The sequence below is a fragment of the Colletotrichum acutatum genome, assembly GCF_030867785.1.
Source record: "Colletotrichum acutatum strain CBS 112980 chromosome Unknown BDZ83scaffold_184, whole genome shotgun sequence".
NCBI classification, from domain to species: domain Eukaryota; kingdom Fungi; phylum Ascomycota; class Sordariomycetes; order Glomerellales; family Glomerellaceae; genus Colletotrichum; species Colletotrichum acutatum.
Window position 1 is genome coordinate 18,308 of NW_026849178.1, and position 21,227 is coordinate 39,534.

Consider the following 21,227-nt stretch of genomic DNA (forward strand, 5'->3'; position numbering starts at 1 on the left):
CTCATATACGATTCGTACTCGTGGATATCAAACCGACTGTGCCTGATCTAATACTCATACAGTCACATCAACATTATCATCCATGCATAGAATAAAGAACAGCCAGGACACTGTTCGTTGTTTATATTCACAATGATGTTGATCTTCGAATCATATTCACCCAATCATGTTCACTGTGTCTAACAAAGAAGAAGCAGATACTGGCAGGTAATTCACTGAGCATTGAGAGTCCTAGTTTACCCAAGTAAGGACTATTTCCCCATCATATTGCCACTCTGTGTAAAAACCCCCTATTTTCTCGCCCATAGTTGTTCTATTCCCTGGCCATCGAAGCTGTGCCATATCCGTCAAGTCACCAAGGCACAGCCAGGCACCGCCTGTTGTGTAACTCGGCATATTCAACTTAGCAGTTGCCGAGGAGCTTGAGCTGCCAGCCAGCAGGGTGAGTCTGAGTGCTGATGAAGCCAAGGCCGCAGCTAGAGGTGGCGGTGATGAAGTAGTTGCGGCCGTTGTAACTGACGAAGCCCTGCCCATCCTTAGGAATGCAGGCGGTGCCGATCTGGAAGTTGTTGGCGTCGAGGACCTGAACTCTGCAGTTGGCAAAGACGGCGACGGCCTGGGCGGCGACGGCGATGATGGCGGAGGTCTTCATTTCTGTGCTCGAGTTAGTTGTTGGTATTCTTGGATGATGAGAGGAAACCCCTTACTGATGGTTGGTAAGGGAGTTCCTTGATTGAAGAGTTGGGTTTTGATTGTTGTAGGTTATTGGGATTGTGAGATGAGAGGATGATGGGTTGGTGTCTGGAATTTCTCGACTGAGTGTGGAAAGAGTCTGTCTTTATACATTTTTCAAACGCAGCGTGAGGCTCAGCCTTGCCCTCAACGCAGGTACGCGATCAATATCCACACAGACTTCACGGAGTATCAGAGAACAGGTCTCCGTGACACTGACTCGTGCTCTTGCTAGATTCAGATGTTCCGCAAAAGATGATTGAAAAGACCCTCCTCACGATCTTGACACATCAAGCTAAGAGTCGCCTTCATCAACTGCCTGGTGGGACGTGAGAAGCCGTCAAGACGAAGCCACTGGCCGACATCACCACATTCAGAATATCGTACGACTTGACTAGCAAATTCTCGCTCAAACTGATGCGATAAAAGAGGAAGGTCGATATGGCAGACAGTCAGAAATGCACCATTGCCTTAGAGAATGACAAAGATTGGAAGGTCTTTGGCTCTTGGTGGATATGAAAGAATCTCTATACATGCCATCAAGCGGTATTAAACGAGAGAAAACTCGCTGTCAAAGTGATATATCAACTCTTTCGATGCAGGGTCGAGATATCCCATCGGCTGTAATCACGGATGTGGGACCCGGGCGGGACGGCCCTACGGCCATGCAGCTGTCAATGACCCGGTGGGCTACTAAGCAGATTTTGACAGGTGGGCGAGTTCATAGAAGGTTAGCACAAGGCGTTTATCCCACAGGATGCAGGGACTTGATCTCGTAAGTAATATCTAGGGGTCCTACTCTAAAAAGTCAAGACATAGCCCTACTCGGGGACCAGGTTCTTTTGGGCCGTAACAGCTCAGCACTGTGACAAATTACTTCAACTGAATCAGGAAATTCCGAGAACGACTTACTGTAGATCTGCCGCCTTTCTTTAGCTGAGGTGGGTGGTGGAGCTGCGACGGGCTTCAACTTCAGCGGCTGTGATGTTGCCCATTGGGTCAATGCTCTCGATGGCAAAACAATTCCGATGATTCGGTCCGGAGTGGTCCGAGGCTGGAGAGTCAAGCAGCTTTGGAAGAACGAAGCCCCAAAAGAGATGCCATCTGACGAAACCGAGAGTTGAACAACAAGATAATCCAGGAGACTTCATAAAGGCAACCGCTCACTCAAGCATCCAGCCCGTGATTGGCAGATTCAGTTGTGAGGCCATGGGCCTATAACGCCCCTTCTAGCCTCATTCATCATAATATAACAAGCTACCAAGCGTTTATAGCAACTCGTACTGGTGTTACACAATGTGATGGGCCAAGAGGACTAATAAATATAGTTAATGAAGGGAAAGAAATCATCACAGTCCACTAAGCCTAACCTCAAGGCACGTGATACAGTCAAATCCGAAGAGATCGGATGGTAAAGAAGTACTTTCAACTCAAACTGAGTGACCATGCTGTTCCATTTCCGTAGTGGAAGTCTTTAGTGCTGCAGATAATACCTATCCAGCAGATGCAAAGGTTTCGAGAGATAGCCAACGAAATATCTTATCCTCCAAACTCTATATTCAGACTAAAGGGTCGATATAGCAACACAGAAAAAGACTATGTGAGCCTCGCATTTTTATAGTTCCTTCAATTTGTGCGTAACTTCCAAAGACATGAAAAGTTATAGAAATTACCTCTTTCTTTGTCTTGTTTTGGTATCTTCTATAGTATTTCCTGATCTCCAATACGACCCTTTTGACACTGGCAATCAAAAGGACAATTTTTATTCAATCCCTAACGCCGTACATGCAGACGGAGAGTGAGGCAGTGACATAAGTCTTGTTAGACTACACCGAGACAACACAATCTGTCCTCAGGGTGGCACGCTGATCTTACCGGCACATCCTTCTGGATGGTGGCAAATGGCCCAATTGGTCTGCCTTGTACAAGTCTCACTTCACAACTGCCAAAAGTAGGACTTACGATCCGCGAGGGTGTGTCAGCCGCACCTCTCCCAATCCTCCCTTGAGCTCCATGGTAACGCTCTCAAATCTCATTATGATTGCCCTTCCCTCTTAAATATATGTAACGTTCGTCGACTAGAATTCCTGAAAAGCCCAACTTCTGTAATTGAGATACAACGAATTTCATCAATTGCTTTCAATTGCTTGCGACCACCGCTAACACGATGATCATCGAGACGGCAGGCACACAGGCCATCTTGGCTATATTTCTTACCTTCCAGGTCGTCTATTTCGGCATCGAATTATCTTTCTACGTGTTCTTCCGCAAGAAAATGACGCAAACATGGCTTGTGCTCTTTCAGTACATGATCGCACCGGTGTCAATTGGCATATTTGGGATCATTCTCATCTCGATAATTTTCAAAGTTGAAAAGGGCGACAGAAAAGATGTGTTCTCAAACTGTCAGGCTGAGGTTGACGCGGACATAGGAGGATACGGCATTCGCATTGCTGTCTGGGCACAAGGATTCGTCATCTTTTTCATCGCCCTTGCTGGGACATTCCACTCCAAGGTCACGGGTGCTAAGGAAATTGGTGCTGGCCTCATCCTTACGCACTTTTCCTTGGCTGTGGCGCTGATGGTCCAGCTGAATCAAGTCAAAGAGCAAGATAACCAGAAACGCAGCATACTCACCTCGGCGAGTGCAGTTCTTGGCGCTATGATTCTCGACTCTCAAAACAGTGCCCTCTCTATCCTCCTCATCACCAAAGAGACTCTCGCATCTAGATGGCAAGTCGGCATTGTGATAATCTGCCAAGCTATGAGCCTGGTGCTCATACCAATCTTGGTTAAAGGATTCCTCCATGACCTGTCGACCCCGCTAGCTGGTGACAAGAACGGCTGCAACTCCATTCAGGTATTTTGGTGGGGAAGACTCCGGAGCTTCCCCTACGATCTAGGACCGAAGATTCGGAATTCGGGGAAGGAAACAAACGCTTTCTGGATTTATTACATGTTCAGATGCATTCTCTACGCCCAGAGTAGCTTTCATGCGCTCATGAATACGCAAATATTTCACAAAGCCCAGAAGGATGACGCTTTCAATCTCGAGGGCATCACACACCCATCGCTGGGCAAAGGGGAAGCCGGCGCCTCGAAGAAATCGTGGCGTAGTAGACTCCGAGCTTGGCTTGGAGCTCACTCACAGGATGTTGCATATATCCCATACCCAACCACCGTATCGCTTATGTACATCGTTTACGGACTCTTCATGGTGGCCGCTATGGCTGCTGCGGAGATCACGATAGGTGGCGATAGCCATCACGCGATTTTCAAAGAGAAAAAAGACGAAGACGATCAAGCACTGTCTATCGGCCAGATCATAGCTATTGTCGTCGCTGCTGTAACGATTACCCGGGGACTATGGCTGTTCTTCATGTTGTTCATTAAGGGTGGAGAGATTAAGAACATCAAAGAAGGATTCAGGTGGCCACTACACCTCCAGTTCGATAACTGAGAGCATCAGAGGATGTTCTGCGACATCAGAGACAACCGTTTGAAGCCCGAAGGACCATGGGACCGGTAGAGGGGGAGTGGTTGCTACAAAGGCCTAATGGTATTATTAATAGAAGACGACAAGACGCTCTTTTTAGGTTCCTCGGATAGAGATGATTGACTAGGGGCTTGACTTGTCGCGGCATGGTTTCCACATGCCCACTTCATGGGCTGTCCATGCTTTCATACTAGACTTAGCCATATAGCAGAAGCAGGGTTGAGGTGCAGTTGATGAAAAATTACACATAAAATGTGGACGGCTTAGTCGTGTGACCTGTCTTGTGTGCCAATCGAAAAGAAACGGCTACTGGTGTTACTGACGTAGGGGTCGAGGATTGCACTCAGGCATCGACGGTAGGAAAGGTAGGTTCCGTTAGGATAACGCACTTGAACTCGAAGATCCCCATGCCAATGTATGAGAAGGCCCACTTCCGGCCTAGTTCGCGGGCCTGAATGACACTCGCGAGTTGTTGAGCCACATCACGTGGTCGGACGAGCATCGGCCGAGGCTCAAGCCACCCATTTCTAAGCGGAAGATTCGAGAAGGCGACGACAGCCGCAAGTCCCGGGCGAAGGTGGGGTCGGCGGAGAAGCGACCCTTGGAATCCACGTCCAATCCATCGGCGCGGGTTGGCGGGGGTCCCGCGTCCAACATCCACTGAAGTGGTGACAGCAGCCAGCACGCACTGCAGCAGCAGTTGCAGCAACGTTGGAGGGCAGTGAATCTTCGGCTAGCACACCATCTGAACGCCTCGAGGCGGAGCTGCAGCAGCCGGTGTACCCAACGGTTTCTCCTCCACACCATTCACCAGGCCGAATGCCTGCTTCCTCATCACCGAACCGATTCCCCTAAGTGCAGTCCGCACGCCTCAATACGCATTGAAGCTCCTCCTCCTTGGCTCCTGCGTAGCCTTCTGTTCCGGTGTTCTGAGCCTCGACAGACAGCTTTCGGACTGATTCCTACTTCGACGGCAAGACTTGACAAGGTTGCGCCGTTGCATTCGGCGTCTACTTTGCATCTTTATATATAATACGACTGAATACCTGTCCCTCCAGCCCGCCGCTGAACCGTCTCCTCCGCTTGCTAGTCCCAATTCGACAACGTTGGACTGTAACCATACCCTCCGAACCACAACTACACATTGCAAAGGGAACGAAACCATAAAAATGTCAAGGTCTATACAGCTCAAGGAAGAAGGCAATCGCCACTTCCAGCAGGGCGACTATGCTGGCGCGGAGGCCCTGTATTCCAAGGCGTAAGCTTCACCTACACGAATCCAGAGTCACCCCCCAGCCTGATTCACCTGCTGTGTACTCCAGATAGCTAGGCATGGCGATCACGTCGACCGAGAAGCTGATTCTTGGTTTATTATAGCATCATTGCCGACCCAAAGAACCCCGCTCTATACACGAACCGTGCAATGGCACGCCTCAAGCTCGAGATATGGGACTCGGTTGTCTCCGACTGCGAATCGTGTCTTGGACTTACAGCCGATAATCTCAAGGCCCACTACTACCTCTCCCAAGCCCAGCTCGCCCTCAAAGACTACGATTCGGCCCTCACAAATGCCCAAAAGGCCCACCAGCTCTGCGTGCAGACTGGCGATAAGTCACTTGCGGCCATCACCGCCCAGGTGTTGCGCGCAAAGAAGGATAGGTGGGACTGGATGGAGAAGCGGCGAACGCGGGAAGCACGACACCTCGAGAACGAAGTCATTGAGTTGATGGAGAAGGAACGTGAACAAGCCCTTACGAACGCAATGGACGACGGGGAAAAGAGGGAGATAGAGGCTGAGTGGGAACAGAAGATCGATATACTGAGGAGTACATTCGAGAAGAGTCGCTCTGCAGAGGAGAAGAGACGTGAGGTTCCGGAGTGGGCTATCGATGATATCAGCTTTGGCATCATGGTCGACCCTGTCCTTGTGAGTTGGACTACTTGCTGCCTACCTGCTTGCTGCCTACTAATACGCTCATAGACCAAGACTGGAAAGTCATATGAGAGGGCATCCATCATGGAGCATCTACGTCGTCACCCCAGCGATCCACTTACACGCGAGCCCCTACTTCCATCAGAGTTGAGGCCTAATCTTGGCCTTAGGCAAGCATGTGAAGAGTTCCTTGAGGAGAACGGTTGGGCGGTGGACTGGTAATTCTGCAGAGTTGAGCATGCATACATGTTGGCGGCACCATCTGATTTCAATCTATTGCATAGCACGGCGTTTATGGTCTCATTAGTTGCGAAGAAAACCGGGTCGGATATGATTTCGCAATCGCTACACAGCGACTATAGACTTACTGCCCGGGGAAGCCTTCCTCAGGAGCTCCTTCAACACCAATACTATCCCGCTTCCAGAGTCTGTAAGGGAACAACGATGCAGTCTGGCTTAGATGATGTGATTCTTTCTGGATGAAATGGTCTCAACGCATGACAGCAATGGAAAGCAGCTTCTGGTGGAGCTTTGGCTGCTAGGATGTTGATTGCATTTGTCTTACGGACCACTTAACTATGAAAGCTTGAACGGACACGGCTAACATAAGAACTTTGGACTAGCCTTGATCATTGCATCAAGGTTACGAGTAGTGCTCCCTACTAGGTATCGTCCGACGCTACAATCAGTCGTCGCTACCTTAGCTGCGTTGATTGGCTACTACATGCATCCAAGGCTTGAGTTGAAGGCTTCTCAGTGAAATTTTCTCATTGTCTAGGTTTGAAGAGACGGTAGTCCCGCTCTCAAGGTTGGACTTCTGTCTTGTAAGACACCTTTACTGCGGATAATGCAGCGGTGAAGTTGCTTTCTTTCGCATCAATCGAGCTAGAAGGCCGTCAATATCAAAAGCAAGAGATTCCGATATAGAGGCAGGCAGGTGGGAGAGCGGTATGTGAGAGCATGGCACTGAATCAGCACGCTTCCACTGCCAATTGTGTGAATCATCGCGAGGCTTCCGGGTCGGATACGGGTACATACTTGGGGAGGGGGGGAAGAGAAGTATGTACGGGAGCGCTACAGATGCGATGTCAATCTTCTCGGCCACAGCCAGCCCTCTTTTATTTGACTCCTCAGACCCCTCTTTTTCTCTTTCTTCTCTTTTAGCCCCAGAGGAAGGTGTCAAAATCTCGAATCCAGAAGTTATACTCAGACTGGGCGAGATCCTGGTCTCTTCTGACCTTACTCGTCCAATTAAGTTACTGAAAGACTGGCCGTCTCGGTTTGGCATCAGGCGATGCAGTCTTCCGCTCACATCCTGTTGCTGTCCAATAAGATATACAAGTGACAACAGCCACCTTCCTGTGTATTTCCTAGGTTACTGAAGTCGCCCAAGCCGCCAAGGTTGGGAGGCAATCACATCAGGCTGCGCGGCTACTTTTCCCGCCCAGCATGTTCTTGAACTCTGTTTTCAGAATTGCCTGATCTAGACCAAATAAAATCACTACCCTGTAGTACTGCGACTGCTACTTCGATTTGAGCTTGTGGTCAGCCAACTAGCGATAACTTGCTTCGCGATATTGAAGAGAAGTCTTTATTTGTTTTAGCCATACCACCTCTACACACATTCCCGACATCTAATCGATTTGGCGTTTCATCCAAGAAGGGGCATCACGCAATGCAATCGACAACTTTGTCTCGGTCCGTGAGCCAAGGTGAGACTACTACAGTAACCAACGCAGATGTACACGAGGGCAATAATCATAAATTGGGGTGGGTCAAAGTCGAGAACAAACCGAAAAATGACGTGAATCCTAAACATGCGGGATGCATCTTGAAGCCCTCTGAAGCATTGCCCAAGGGATTCATTGATGGCCTACCTCAGCAAGCCTATGGGCATTTCTTCGTCGTAAGCGAGGTTTCCGGCACTGGAGATATCAAGATATGCGTGGTAAGTCCAACCCAGCCAAGTGAAGACAAAGGGCTTACACTAAGTTCCATTGCCTGAGATCACCTCAAATCGTAAGGCCAAACAGAAGAAAATGCGAATCAAAGGAAGCAAGGAAGAACGCCCCGAATCAGCGGAAGAGCTTGTGATCGAAGGCACTTGTCCTCTTCAGGTCAGGTCTTGGCTCAAAGTTGAAGAACGATATGGAATAAGCGCTCTGAGGTGGGATAACTGCGCCGAAGATCTTCTCGTAGCAGGATGCCGGCTGTCTGCCAAGTCGATAAAGAAAGTCAAGCGGGCCGATATCAAGTAACATACTCCTGGTTAAGGAGCGGATGAAATGGAGTCTTAATGAATCTGGTTGATTTAAAGCATAGACTATGCTTCCATTGAACGAGAAATTCTCGCCTGGCACAAGGTTCATTGTTGAAGCTTGCTCAGAACTCCAAGGTTATCATGGCTAATGCTATACTTCGAGTTTACTCAGTTTGTCAAATACAGCGCTCTCACGTCGGTCGTCAGTGCAGGAGGTGCACCAAGATTCAAGCTACACAGATATTTTTTCGAATTTGAGCCCATCTTCCGGAAATGAAATCATGTCGTCGTAAACAAGGTATACATGTTGATGCAATGTCATCGGAAATTGCGAGATGAGACACATAAGCCAGATTCTTGATCTGGGAGAACAAGAAGTACGTTCAACGGAATCACCTCGTGGCTGGTTCATGAAATCCATGGTTTTGTATCGGACATAAAAGAGCTAAATCTTGCTAAATGCTATTTTGAGTTGCATGTACATGGGCCGGGGTCAACCGAATTCCGCCCCTTGAAAATCAGCGTGCTTCATGATCGTCATTTCCTCTATGCGGTCTTGCCCTTGATGATATCGGCAGCCTAAAATCCGAATTGTTAGCGAACAACCCCAGATACTCTTAGAAAGCGCCTAGCGCCTAGCGCCTAGCGATGTTGGGTAGAGCTTACCTTCTCAGCAACAGCATAGACTGTAGTCATAATGTGAGTGGCAGGAACAAGAGGCATGATGCTGGCGTCAACAACGCGGAGTCCACTGATGCCATAGACCTTCAGGCTGGCGTCAACGACACCACCCTCCTCTCTTGCGCCCAACTTGCAGGTACCAACGGGGTGGAACAAGGTACCACTCTGCTGGCGAACGAAGTCGGTGATGGCAGCGTCAGTGGTAACGTTGGCGCCAGGAACGACCTCGAAAGGCTGAAGGGGCTTGACGGCCTCGGTGCCGGCGATGGTGCGAGCGAACTTGACACCCTCAACCAAGAAAGAAACATCGAGGGGGTTCTTCAGGAACGCGGAGTCGGCGGTGGGAGCATCGAAAGTGCTGGAGGAGGCAGCCTTGAGGGAACCACGAGAGTAGGGGTGCTGGAGACCGAGAACAACAACACCATCGGCCCAGATCAACTCGAGGAGCGCAGAGTCGGTGGCGGTGAGACGCTCGTTGAGGACCTTCTGCTGTGCCTGGTATCCCTTGACAACCTCGGCGGGAGCGCCTGAAGGCAAGAAAGTGGTTCCATCCTGCGCGGACGCCTCGGAGCTGAGAGTATCGACGGCCTTGGAGTAGGTCGAGAGCGGGAGGAAAGCGAGGAAGTCGCCGGTGGGAGAGCTGAGAGGGCCGTTCTTCTGGCTGTCGTACTGGGCTCTGGCCTCGGCGGCGAAGGTGGCGTTGCTCTGAAGCAGAGAGCTGACGGGCAAAGTGGTGTTAACTAGGTTTCTCAAGTCAGCTGGCGTCAGAACAATCTGCAGATCATATATTTCATACTAGTGTTGACAACAGTCAGCATCACGTGGTCGTGAAGGTTCTGGCCAACGGCGGGAAGATCGACGACAGTAGGGACGTTGATGCTGGTGTGAAGAGCCGGGTCGCCAATGCCGGAAACCTGAAGAATCTGAGGCGAGTGCAGAGCGCCAGCAGCCAGGATAACTTCCTTGGCAGCGGTGGCAGTCTGCGCCTGAGCGCCCTTGCTGGCAGCAAACTGAACACGCCATTAGCTGGATGATTAGATTTGAACAGCTGAGCAGCCTAAACTCACTTCAACGCCCGTAGCCTTAACGGCATCTCCTGATCCGCTGGTGACAACTTTGGTAACCTGACGTCCGGTGAGAAGGTGGAGATTCTTGCGTCCAGTGAAGTTGTCGTAGTAAGCCTCCCTGGCGGATGAACGGGTGGAGGAAGTCGGGTCCTGGTTGTGAGGGCAGAAGTAACCTCCAATGGGGCTGCCATTAGCCTGGTCCTTCGCAACGGTGATGCCAAGCTCCTTAACAGCGTCGATCATGAACTCTATGTAGAAGGTTAGATCGGGTCACTACACGTTGTGATGGTTTGAGTAGGAGAGACGCAACTGGTTGTAGGCCAGAAGAAAGGCGAGTAGGTGACCTGCATCAACCCATCGCTGCCGTGAGCAGCGTCGTCAACCTGAACGCCCCACTCAGAGACGATGTCGGCCTTTGGGGGTGTGAACTTCTCGTTCTATAGGGAGAAATAAAGTTAGATTGCCGACACGATTTACCTTCATGATTTTTCACTAGGGGGGCACAAGCACTCACCTTCTTGAAATAAGGAAGCAAAGAATCCCAGTTCCATCCTGTAGCTCCGAGGCTCTCCCAACGATCGTAATCAGACTTTGAGCCCCGGTCGAATACCATGCGGTTAAGCTTAGTTGAACCTCCAACAACTCTTCCCTGGGGAATCGAGACGGATCGGCCTCCAAGGGCGTCGTTTGCGGCGTAGGTCGTGTTCCAGTCGTACTTGGTTCCAACGGCGCCGCCAGCCAATCCAGGGATCTTGACGTAATCCTCGCCCGCGTCACTAGAAGTTGTACGTCAGAATATGGAAACTTTGGTAGTCCGTTTGGATAATCTCACAGATCGCCAGCCTCGATAACAAGAACAGTTACAGCTATGCCATGTTAGTTATTTGACTCGTCGATTGACGCTTTACAATGTTTTGCCGCTCACAAGGATCTTCCGAAAGGCGGTTAGCAACAGTAAGTCCACTGGCACCGGCGCCAACAACAATGTAGTCGTAGCTAGGCAGCAAATTTGTGTCGTTCTGTCGCTTGAGACAAGCTGAAGGAGAGGACGGACGAGCAAGCGCTCCGAGGAGCGGCATTGCTGCCACAGCCACAGCCATCTTCACGACGTATGCCATGGTGACTAGTGTCTGCGTAGGACTTTAAGAGCAAAGGAACGAGTGTTTGTGCGTATGTACAAAGGTACAGTAACGAGTGAGTAGAGACGCAAGGAGTTGCAGAATTGTACTTCGACTCGGGACGACCCGATATATGATTTAACCCGCCCCTAAAGATGGGACTACTTCGTCTGATAACGACCCTCCAAGACTTCGAATTTGCCTGCCATTGATGCTGCCGGTCTCACCTGCCGATTGTGAATTCTCTTCCCCACAACGGTCAGGGGAAAGAAGGCAGCCGAGAGACAAGCGCCGGTCGCGTTAAACGACGACATATTGGCCCAGACCGAATAACGCCTACGGATCCGTACTTGCTCCAGTAGAATGGACAAAAGAAAGACATGGGGTTACGGGAAGAGCATCAGGGGAAAGGAGGGGGGCAAGGGCAGGGTCGGACAAATTCACACCACATCCCTGGCTCTATCTGAGCTGTCTTGGGTGGCGCAATATCTGCAGCGTGTTAGCGATTGCTTGCTCAGCAACAACATTTGTAACTGCCACACGTGGTTGACAGGCCAAGTGGAGTAGAACCGGTTCTGGGAGAGGTCATCCGGAGATTGCAGCTAGGAAGCGGTTGCGAGAAATGTGCCGATGCATGGTTACTGAATCATTTAAGGTTCATACTGGTCGAAACGTCGAACAAAAGCGTCAGTTTGGCCCCGCGCAGTAGCTCGTCTAGTCACGCTGACCAACATTCTCAGCTGAGCTCAAAGGCGACGATATAGTCTTTTAGAGTTGATTGAGCCAAGAGGCCTTTAAAGTGATCCTCGGTTGTCTCGTAAGGTCTTGATGTACGCTGCAGTAGCCCATGGCGATCGGGGATGATCGCCGGTATCCAGATTCGTCCCATCGCCGAATACAATCCCTAAAAAGGATGCGCGACACCCCAGACAACCCTGGTTCCGCGATTCAGGTGCAAGGAGCCCCAGTCTTATGCATCCCAGCACCCCTCTCGATTCCGTCCCTCCTTTACACACGTCCCCAGAGTCGGCACGGTGCCGGCGCGAGCGGCAAGAGACATTTTTCCCTCCCACTGCCCTGTACTCCGTAACTTGTAAGTCATTGTATTTACTAAACTGCCTCTTTGGTGTTTGACACTGCCTCACGGCCACCAGCGAATCTCAAATTCCGCCTGTTTCGATAGCACAGCTCCTCAGACATGCCGCAACCTATACGCCGTTGGACTTGCCTAAATCAAGTCATGTGTGTAGGTATTGTTCTTGAATGAATGGCATCTACTAAGGCTTGGAAGAGGCGGGTGGCTTCTCGCTTAGATTGCATTCTACTATTGGCGCGTCGGTACCTGTACGAAAACTCCTACGTCGAATCTGCAGTAGCAGTTCGAGGAGACTACAGGTACATGCAAGTCCCATTAAGACGCGAGCCCCGTTACGGATACACGACTGTCTGTCTGTCTAACTGATGGTTAGTCTTCTGTCTTACCGAGTGAATCGGACGCATTTGAGACATGGCGCAGCACCAATCCGCTAAACCGATGGCGCTAGGGGTTTGGTGCGCTTATTCTCGCGATTTTCAACGGCTAGCTCACAATGCGGTTTACTGATCAACTTTTCTGTCTCGCCGCAAGACGACTATAGGTGATGGACACCACAGTACCTACGGATAGCACATGTGAAGTTGGCCACCCCCCGCGATGTGATCGATGGGAATATGCAACCTTCATTAGATCGTCTTGCTGCATGCCACCCTCCGCTCGCACGTACGAATACAACTCCCTCTCAAGCCCTGCCATTTCCGTGGCCAGGGGTTACATCCACTTGGCCTAATGCAGCGAGCCGTTGGCTTGGAATGTTCTAAGCGTCATTCGCAAGCTACTCTCCAACACCCCCAATTCTTGAGTTTTCAACGGCACTCATGGGGGACTTAACTTTGTCGGTTGGGTTAGTTGCCACGTTTTGAGCCGAGGCAATAAAACGGCCCCAGCTTGCTTGTCCACCAATATGCAGTGCCGTCAAAGCCGACCTGACTTAGCCTAGGTACCATCTACTGCTGTCAAGTTACCGGCATACCACGACCACTCAGGCTCAGTTGTCTCACTTTACACGGTGATTCGCAGGCTCGTCTCGTTGGGCATACTGAAAGAAGTCGAAACTTGATTCTGACTTAATTACTCCGTAGACTTACCAAGAAGGTTTGCGATAAAGATAGAGGACAAGAGGTCGAGGAACCTCCAATCCTTTCAAATACATTCTGGACCTGCAGGCCGGGAAGATAAAGTATGACCAAGGTTGTTTGACACATGGACGTTTCTTAGACTCTAGTTTCGGCGCTGGAAACAGCACTCGTGGTGTGATCTCGAATTCTCGATAGAAGTCTAGAAACAGTGTAGATGAACCTACAAAGCTCCAGTCACCAAGATGACTGACTTCCAAATGTGCGACTTGGTGCGAGTTTCACCTCTCACTCAAGCTAAGTCGGCGACCTGCCGAACTGACTGAAGCTGACGAGGGTGGTCAAAGCAACGCTGCAAACAGGTTACTCGGGCAACTCAGGATCCAGTGTTCTGGCATGCATGACATGAAGATGCCTGTCAAGACTCGTTCATCTGAAGCCTCTAAACCCTAAATCAGGCGGCCAATGGAGTCGATAACTGGGGCGGTATCACAAATCAAGCCTATAAGAACAAGCGCGACACCATGAGGCAACCCGAGAAGCTGGTTCAATCTATCGCATGCAAGGGACTATCATAGCTCGACATTCTATTGTCGCGGTCGCAGGCCAAGGCTTCGAAAAGACGCGGACGCGGACATTAGTTGCCCTGATTGAGGGTCTCCTGCAACATTCCCCTTTTTGCAGCGTGACCTCGCAGGAGCCGCAACTGCCGGCTCGGCCATCACCGTTTTTGGAGGCCATCCCAGTGGCTCGCCAAGGTCGAGTATTGATGACTGATGTATGGAGTCCTCCGTACTGCCACAATCTGCTATCATGTTGGCAGAGGATTTGATGTCATTTGAAACTGGGGCTTGTAGGCTGTGGCCCGATGGTTCGGGATTTAATGTCGTCTCCATTCAACAGGCGCAATGGGGTCACGCCAAGATAGTCTCCGCTTCGTTAATCAACGACATCTCTTGAGTCTTGAGCCTAGGTGAGCAGAGAAGAATGCTTTGCTGAGAAGTATCTTGTGCAGATCACCTCAAAACACCACTGGCTAACTTCCCTGGCGAAGGCATCAAGAAAGTCCCTCTTACGGATATAGCGGTAACCTGCGACAAACTCGGTCTGCGCAGCAAGGAAATCGGATTGCGCAGGAGTTTGAGAGTTGCTCAGCCCCCGCATATTCTGCCCAGCCAGAAACCCCTTCAAGTTTCTAATGTTGATTGAACAAGGGGGTGCTGTTTCCTTCTAGTCAGGAATAGGGAAGTCTTGGACGACACGGAGCCGTGGAACTGGCATTCCGTGATCCTAACTTTCCAAGGAGTGTCCTCGAAATCTAGGCCCCCGTCATAGTCTCTTTCTCAGAGTTTGAATTATGGGACCTAAGCGCCGGAGCTCGGCCTACGAGCGGATGCCGCAGGTGGACCCGAAGCATTGCCGGAACCGTGGAGCCGCCGAGCCCATCGGTCACACGTAGGTTCATAGACTTACCCAGAAAGGAATTCGCCGTGATGTGTCAGTGATGTCTAAGGGATGAATGAGCAAAGGAGGGGGCATGACTTTCAGCATCCAGCGCATCCTACGGCCCTCACGAAAGCATGGCCTGCATGTGATTACTGATGTGTTGCTACGCACTCACTCCAGCGGTGGACTCCGGCCGGTTGAGGGGGTAAGAGCTTGCCTCGAGCTTCATCAACTATCAGGCTTGAAGCTTTCCTTTTGTTATGCTGGTATACCTTCAAAGCAACGCTGTTGTTTCCATGAATGCGGGTTGAATGAATTAGCTTGAGGCGTGCTTTTACGCGACTTGGGCAACTTGACAAATGCAACTTTCGAGTCCGGAGTCTTTTTGGAATTTCTAGTTCTCATTTGAAGGAACATAAAAGACGCTGTCTTCCAGGTATCTCTCAAACCCAAAGGAAGACCGAGTCCTGGACTAGCGTGATGGTGATGTCTCTTACCACAATGCCATATCCAAGGCGAGCCGCGCAATGGTCACAGGGTTGATAGCCGTGGTGCTCTCCGCAACTCAATTTCGCCTAGCGAATGCGACGCTGTCAAGTTGATAGTTATGGCGCTCGGGAAGCTTGACTGTCGGGATACGACTGCCGGTCTCTAGAGGATCAAGCCAGTGCCGACTTAAGAATGTCACCAAGTCTGATTTCGGCCTTTGAGAGTGTCACAATGTTGCTCGTTTTGGCTTTCTTTAGGTAGCAACATGGCGACGGCTCGCGCGGCTGGTCACATTGAAGTCTCTCTATCATTTCCACTGACCAGCGACAAGGGAAACTTTCTTGGTAAACTGATAATATAGGACCTTGGTCTCAGAATGCCGAAGTAAGTGAGGAAGACTTCTTATCGCGAGATGAATGTGCTATCTTAAGTTAGCTCTTGCGATCATGAACGTTGTCCGCTCGGCTATCACATGAAGTGCTACATGGTGTTAATACATATAAACGTACTTTCGAGAAGGGGAAACCCGTTTTATATGGCTATCTGACCCTATTTCCCTTATATTAACCAATAGTCACATGTGATCTCGAGATAGAGCAGATATTGAAAAAGACTGGAGACGGATGCATCGAAGCTGTCTAGCATTCGATAGGATATGGAGGTAGTTTGACGACAAAATGTAAAGCTTTGATCCTGGAAAAACGTCTGACTAGAGGGCAAGGCGGAAATAAATCTGACTTAATGTTCTCTTGCGCTTGGTCTATTCACTGATTTATGACATCCGACTACCTTCATCCGTCACACTCCGTGTATTGATATCAATGTTTCCAGAAAACAAGTGAGTAATGATGACTCGCCGGTATTCGATGGTGGTTCGATAGACCTTTTGATATTTACGGCGTGGAAATTTGATAGGATTCACTGTTTCGAAATTATTTTGTTAGCAAGTTCACCATCATAGTTTATGAGGAACTTGACTACCTAAGGTACAGGTAGGTGCGACGAGGAAGGGTAAACACAACTGCCCGTTCTGTGTATGGCCGGGAGTATACACAGCCCCACCAGCACCTTCCCCTGGCTGCGTTCTCCCTCCCACTGAGTCGGCTGTCCACGTGACATACGAACCCGCCAATTACCACAGGTACTACTCAAGGGTCTAGTCTTCATTCCTGTCACCGGCACAGAAGCGCCCGTCAAGCTATGTGCGAGGTGGTTGAGTAGTCAAATAAACAAATACTCTAATGAAGTCAGAGTTCGGGTTGGCTGAGGGGCGCGCTGTTCTAGTCCGGGCAGGGGCGTAAGTTATAAAGTAAGCGATCCCCAGCACTGGTTTCTATTCCTTCTCTTTTGCACCTTTTCCAATTCCCATCTGGACCTGTACGTAAAGTAGGTGCTAACCTACTTTACCCTGGTATTGGCGGATGAGATAATTCGTGTATGGGTATGTGTACTTACTTGCGTTGCCACTATCTACTGTGTTCCGTTCTCTCGATTAACTCCGTCTACGATCACATTTCATCAATGTATTGATAGTCGTTGTATCCGGAACTCGCCTCTTCCCGTCTTTTCGTCTTCAGAACGTCAGATCACACTAAAATCGACGTCAGCGCCACAAACCCCAATAAGCAGACTCGCGAGATCCTGCGACCGGATACATTTGGATGCTTGAGGCATTACATACTTGGCCTTCAAAGCTTTATTGCAGAACAATGGTGGTCTAGGTGGTCTGAAAAAATGTCTTGGGACGGTGAGAACTGGCCAGGGCCCAGATCGAAGGATTTCTACTTGAGCCAGAGCTTGCAGGCGAGTAGAGAATTAACAGATAATAGGTCATCAGCCTTGGCTGGAGCTTTCTTAAGTTTTCGAGCAGATGATCTCTGATGTCTCCATCTTCAATCATCTCTTGACCTTCAGCCTCGAATTCTCACCCAGTCTCATCGAGATTATATCTAGGCTGGCTGGACTGCTCACCAGCGGGAGTTTGACTACTACCAGGCATTCAACGAACATCTCACGATGTCCTCAGCCCAGCCAGCCGGAGGTTCGGGAAGTCAACACAGGCGGTGAAACAAGGCAGATCGTGGCTGATGAGGAGCATCCGTACCGAGTCCGAACCTAAGCCGTGGTGGTGCTCGGGCTTGGCGGGGTTCGGGGCTGTTGACCGTCCTTGGACCAACCGGCAAATGGAGCCACCGGGGACGTCACAGCTTGAAATTCCCCGCGGGTTATGGAGCCGTTGCGGGCTATTTGCGGGGGGCGGGGGAGAGCATTAGCTCCAGAGCCTCCAGTAGCTCGAGGCAGGCGTTGCAGGCCGTTCCACTTAGCGCCAGGGTCAGTGCCGGGAGTCGGGAGAGCTACCCCAAAGCTCTCCAAATACGGCAAATATCGCCGGCCAAAACCCAACAAAAACATGTTCAAACCCAATCGGGGGCCTGCTGATTGTGATGCAGAGGCAAGCAAAGCAAGACATTCCGAGCGCACGACTCGTCTGATTTATACATCACTGCGGAGAGCTCACCGAGATCTAGGGAGCTCAATTCATTCAATTGACTGGCCATCCCGCGCGACTTTTCCCTCCAGCTCTTGTCTCTCCAACTCACGATTCCCTTCTTTCACCCGCGACAATACCAGGCTCACACCAGCAGACGTCTAGCATATCAGAAGTACAAGCAGTCAAGATGGGCAAGCCAATCGTTCTCCAGCTCGGCGACGACATCAAGTGGAACCATGACCTCTACAAGGAATTCACCTCAAAGTTCGACATCCGCCGGTCTTACAGCATGCCGCGCGCCGAGTTCATCCAAGCACTAAAGGACAAGAAGTTTGGCGACTTCTTCGCCATCTACCGCCCCTTCTGGAACACAGGAGGCGAGATGGGCAACTGGGACAAGGAATTGATTTCGCTACTGCCCTCTTCATGCAAGGTGTACGCCAGCGCCGGCGCCGGGTTCGACTGGGTCGACACAGAGACTCTCGCGAGCAGAGGTTGGTTCCCCCGCGACATGGGCGCGCAAAAAAAACCATGCTTGGCTTCGTGATGCCTCAATTGGACCATGAGCCAAAAGCTGACCAAAGTCCTACTACGCAGGCATCATCTACTGCAACGCCGCCGCAGCATGCACAGAATCCGTCGCCGACGGCGCAATCTGGCTCATTCTCTCCACCTTCCGCCTCTTCTCCTGGTCCTCCGTCGCCGCCCGCTCAGGCGACCCGGACCAGTTCGTCGACGCCAACAAGAACCTCGGCGCCGTCTCGCGCAACCCCAACGGCTTCAGCCTGGGCATCATCGGCTTCGGCAAGATTGGCCGCCGCATCGCCGAAAAGGCTCACAAGTCCTTTGACATGAAGATCCTCTACAACGACGTTGTCCGCATGCCCGCCGACCTCGAAAAGTCTTCGAACGCAACGTACATCAAGGACATGAACGAGCTCCTAGCCACGGCCGACTGCGTGTTGACGGCGACACCGTTTGCGGGCAAGACGCTCCTCGACGCCACTGCGATTGCCAAGATGAAGAAGGGCGCCAAGCTCATCAACATTGCCCGCGGAAAGCTGATTGAGGAGGAGCCGCTTGTTGCCGCGCTCAAGAGCGGGCATCTCTCGGCTGTTGGTCTGGATGTGCACTACAATGAGCCTCACGTAAACAAGGAGCTGATCAAGATGAGGAACGTCGAGGTCCTGTCGCACAATGCTGGTGCTTCTCTGGATGCTCACATGGGCTTCGAGAGGCTCGGTATGGAGAACATTCTCTCCTTTGCGAGCACCGGCAAGGCCGTCACGCCTGTCAATGCCCATTTGATCAATAAGAGCCGCCTGTAACGAGGATACGAAATTATGAAAAGGGGGTTTAGATTGTAGTATAACCACGGAAAATCAAGGAGTTGCATATAGGATTAATTGAACAAATTGAAGTTCTGTTTCAAAGTCTTTGGTGGAATACTGCATTGTACTCTTTCTCAATTCTAGATGAACGGTAGTGAAGCATTGCTGACATGTCACAGATCGAACTAACGTGTTGTCCAAGGGCCCTAGCCAGCGATCATGAAAACGAAGTTTAAGATTGAGGAAGAGTCTCGTTACGTTAACGGCCACCAGCTATCGAGCTCCAGGAAGGCCATCTACCTCTCTTCAAAGCATCCAGCATCTTAACTCCTAAGCATCTCATCAGCATAATCCATCCCTACGCCATATGCTTCTTCATCTCCTCCACAATCGGCCCCTCCCCCCACCTCAACTTCGCCAACCACCCCCCATCAATCAACACATCAGTCCCATTGACATATCGACACCCCGCCACAAACCCAACCGCATCAGCAACCTCCTCTGCCGTCGCCGCTCTCTTGAAAGGATGCGCCTTCATCATCTCCCTGATCCCCGCCCCACTCGCCCCCTCCATCTCCGCCGCCAGCATCTTCGTCTCCGTCATCCCCGGCGCAACAAGGTTCACCCGCACGCCTCTCCCCGCGTACGCCTCGGACGCAGCAGCCGCCTGGACGCGTAGACTATTCGCCTTTTTCGCGATACAATACGCCGTGGCACTTACCCCCGCGATAAGCCCGTGGAGTTCCTTGTTCTCCAGAAGGGATGTCCGCGGCGCGGTCGCGAGGTGTCGTTCGAGGGCCGCGGAGAGCGGCGGGATCATGTGCTGGCCCATACTCCCCACGCAAACCACCGACGAGCCGTACGGCATCTCGACTTCTTTCCCAAAGACTTCAATCACGTTTGCTGTTCCCACTACATCCACAGCAAGAATCATTTCCGCGGACCCCATTGTCGGGCTGAGTGCCGAGGTCAAGACGACCGTTTCGATGGCCCCGCCCAGGGACGAGGCTGTTTTCGCGAGGGAGGCGACGGATTCGTAGGATGTCACGTCGACTTGCTGCGTCGTGACTCTGTGGCCTGCTTGTTTGAGAGACTCAGCGCCGGCGGAGATGGTGGACGGGGAGCGGCTCGCGAAGAGAATGTGGTGGCCTGAGCCGAGGCGATGGGCTGTTGCGAGACCTATGCCGCCGCCGCCGATAATGACTATGATTGGGAGTGCGTCTAATGCCATGGCTGCAGTGTTTCAATTATGTTCACTAGACTCGAAAACCGGAGAGAGTTGCGTAGGTCCTCACATATGGTAACTTTCCAGAGGAAACAGCTCGCGGAGCTATGGCCATTTAAATAGGGTCTCTTCAGGAATCGGAGCCTCGGTCTCGCTTTAGAGGCGATGGAGGTAAGATACCCAACTTGTCGAAGTTTGTCTGAAGCTTTTGCTTGGGATATGAGACGAGTTTACCCACCGGCGCGTCTATTTCCCAAATGAAGACCAGGGGAACTTCCATTGGCCAATAACATCTAGCAATGAGTGTTATCACCCAAACTTTAGGTTGAACTCTCAGAGTGGGAGGAGAGATGTATTACGCACACACCATCTCTCATCTGTCTTTCTTTGCTGTGAGGACCATGTCTTTGGGCTGAGAATCTGCCCTTTTAACGCAACGAGATTGTGGACAAGGTCCTGTGATAAAATGGGGCTTCTGAGCATTTTGAAGCAGAATAAGCTCACTATCCATGCTGGTTGTGATTCTGCCTGGCTTTATCCAAGCTTCCCAAGGTTGATCGACTTTTCGGATTCGGCCATACGGACTTCTGAGCCGTATATCCGCGGTCAAGCTGACATCAACTACATAATAGATATGCAGGATGTGCAACGAGGAACGCATTTATGTTCCCGGCGCATCAAAGAATCAAAAGGCTGAGTACAATCAGATCGCGCGCACACGGCAATAAAAAACTTTTGTGCAGGTTGTAGAATTCTTCTGCTGTCTGGTTTATCCCGAGTTTGTCT

General features: G+C 50.8%; 5 protein-coding genes across 5 annotated transcripts; 3 read left to right on the plus strand and 2 right to left on the minus strand.

Moving 5' to 3' along the window:
• The first annotated feature begins 3,140 nt into the window (after positions 1-3,140).
• Positions 3,141-4,626, plus strand: BDZ83DRAFT_641462 (uncharacterized protein). The gene is made up of 2 exons (XM_060509562.1): positions 3,141-3,458; positions 3,516-4,626. Exons 1-2 carry the CDS (start codon positions 3,314-3,316, stop codon positions 4,190-4,192), a joined length of 822 nt encoding a protein of 273 aa, XP_060358526.1. The 5' UTR covers positions 3,141-3,313; the 3' UTR covers positions 4,193-4,626.
• Positions 4,627-5,397: 771 nt separating this feature from the next.
• BDZ83DRAFT_724244 (U-box domain-containing protein) lies at positions 5,398-6,383 on the plus strand (the record flags this gene model as incomplete). The annotated part of the gene is made up of 3 exons (XM_060512636.1): positions 5,398-5,486; positions 5,606-6,155; positions 6,210-6,383. The coding sequence occupies 3 exons, from the start codon at positions 5,398-5,400 to the stop codon at positions 6,381-6,383; spliced, it is 813 nt and encodes a 270-aa protein (XP_060358527.1).
• A 2,492-nt stretch (positions 6,384-8,875) lies between these two features.
• Positions 8,876-11,269, minus strand: BDZ83DRAFT_683980 (GMC oxidoreductase; the record flags this gene model as incomplete). Its single annotated transcript, XM_060511233.1, has 8 exons — positions 8,876-9,000; positions 9,088-9,842; positions 9,899-10,112; positions 10,170-10,417; positions 10,480-10,606; positions 10,684-10,945; positions 11,002-11,035; positions 11,095-11,269. 8 exons carry the CDS (start codon positions 11,267-11,269, stop codon positions 8,968-8,970), a joined length of 1,848 nt encoding a protein of 615 aa, XP_060358528.1. The 3' UTR covers positions 8,876-8,967.
• Positions 11,270-17,803: 6,534 nt separating this feature from the next.
• BDZ83DRAFT_641472 (D-isomer specific 2-hydroxyacid dehydrogenase) lies at positions 17,804-19,286 on the plus strand. The gene is made up of 2 exons (XM_060509563.1): positions 17,804-18,379; positions 18,483-19,286. The coding sequence occupies exons 1-2, from the start codon at positions 18,073-18,075 to the stop codon at positions 19,211-19,213; spliced, it is 1,038 nt and encodes a 345-aa protein (XP_060358529.1). The 5' UTR covers positions 17,804-18,072; the 3' UTR covers positions 19,214-19,286.
• Positions 19,287-19,574: 288 nt separating this feature from the next.
• BDZ83DRAFT_592083 (short-chain dehydrogenase/reductase SDR) lies at positions 19,575-20,447 on the minus strand (the record flags this gene model as incomplete). Its single annotated transcript, XM_060506499.1, has 3 exons — positions 19,575-19,883; positions 19,938-20,172; positions 20,221-20,447. The coding sequence occupies 3 exons, from the start codon at positions 20,445-20,447 to the stop codon at positions 19,575-19,577; spliced, it is 771 nt and encodes a 256-aa protein (XP_060358530.1).
• Between the last annotated feature and the right edge of the window lie 780 nt (positions 20,448-21,227).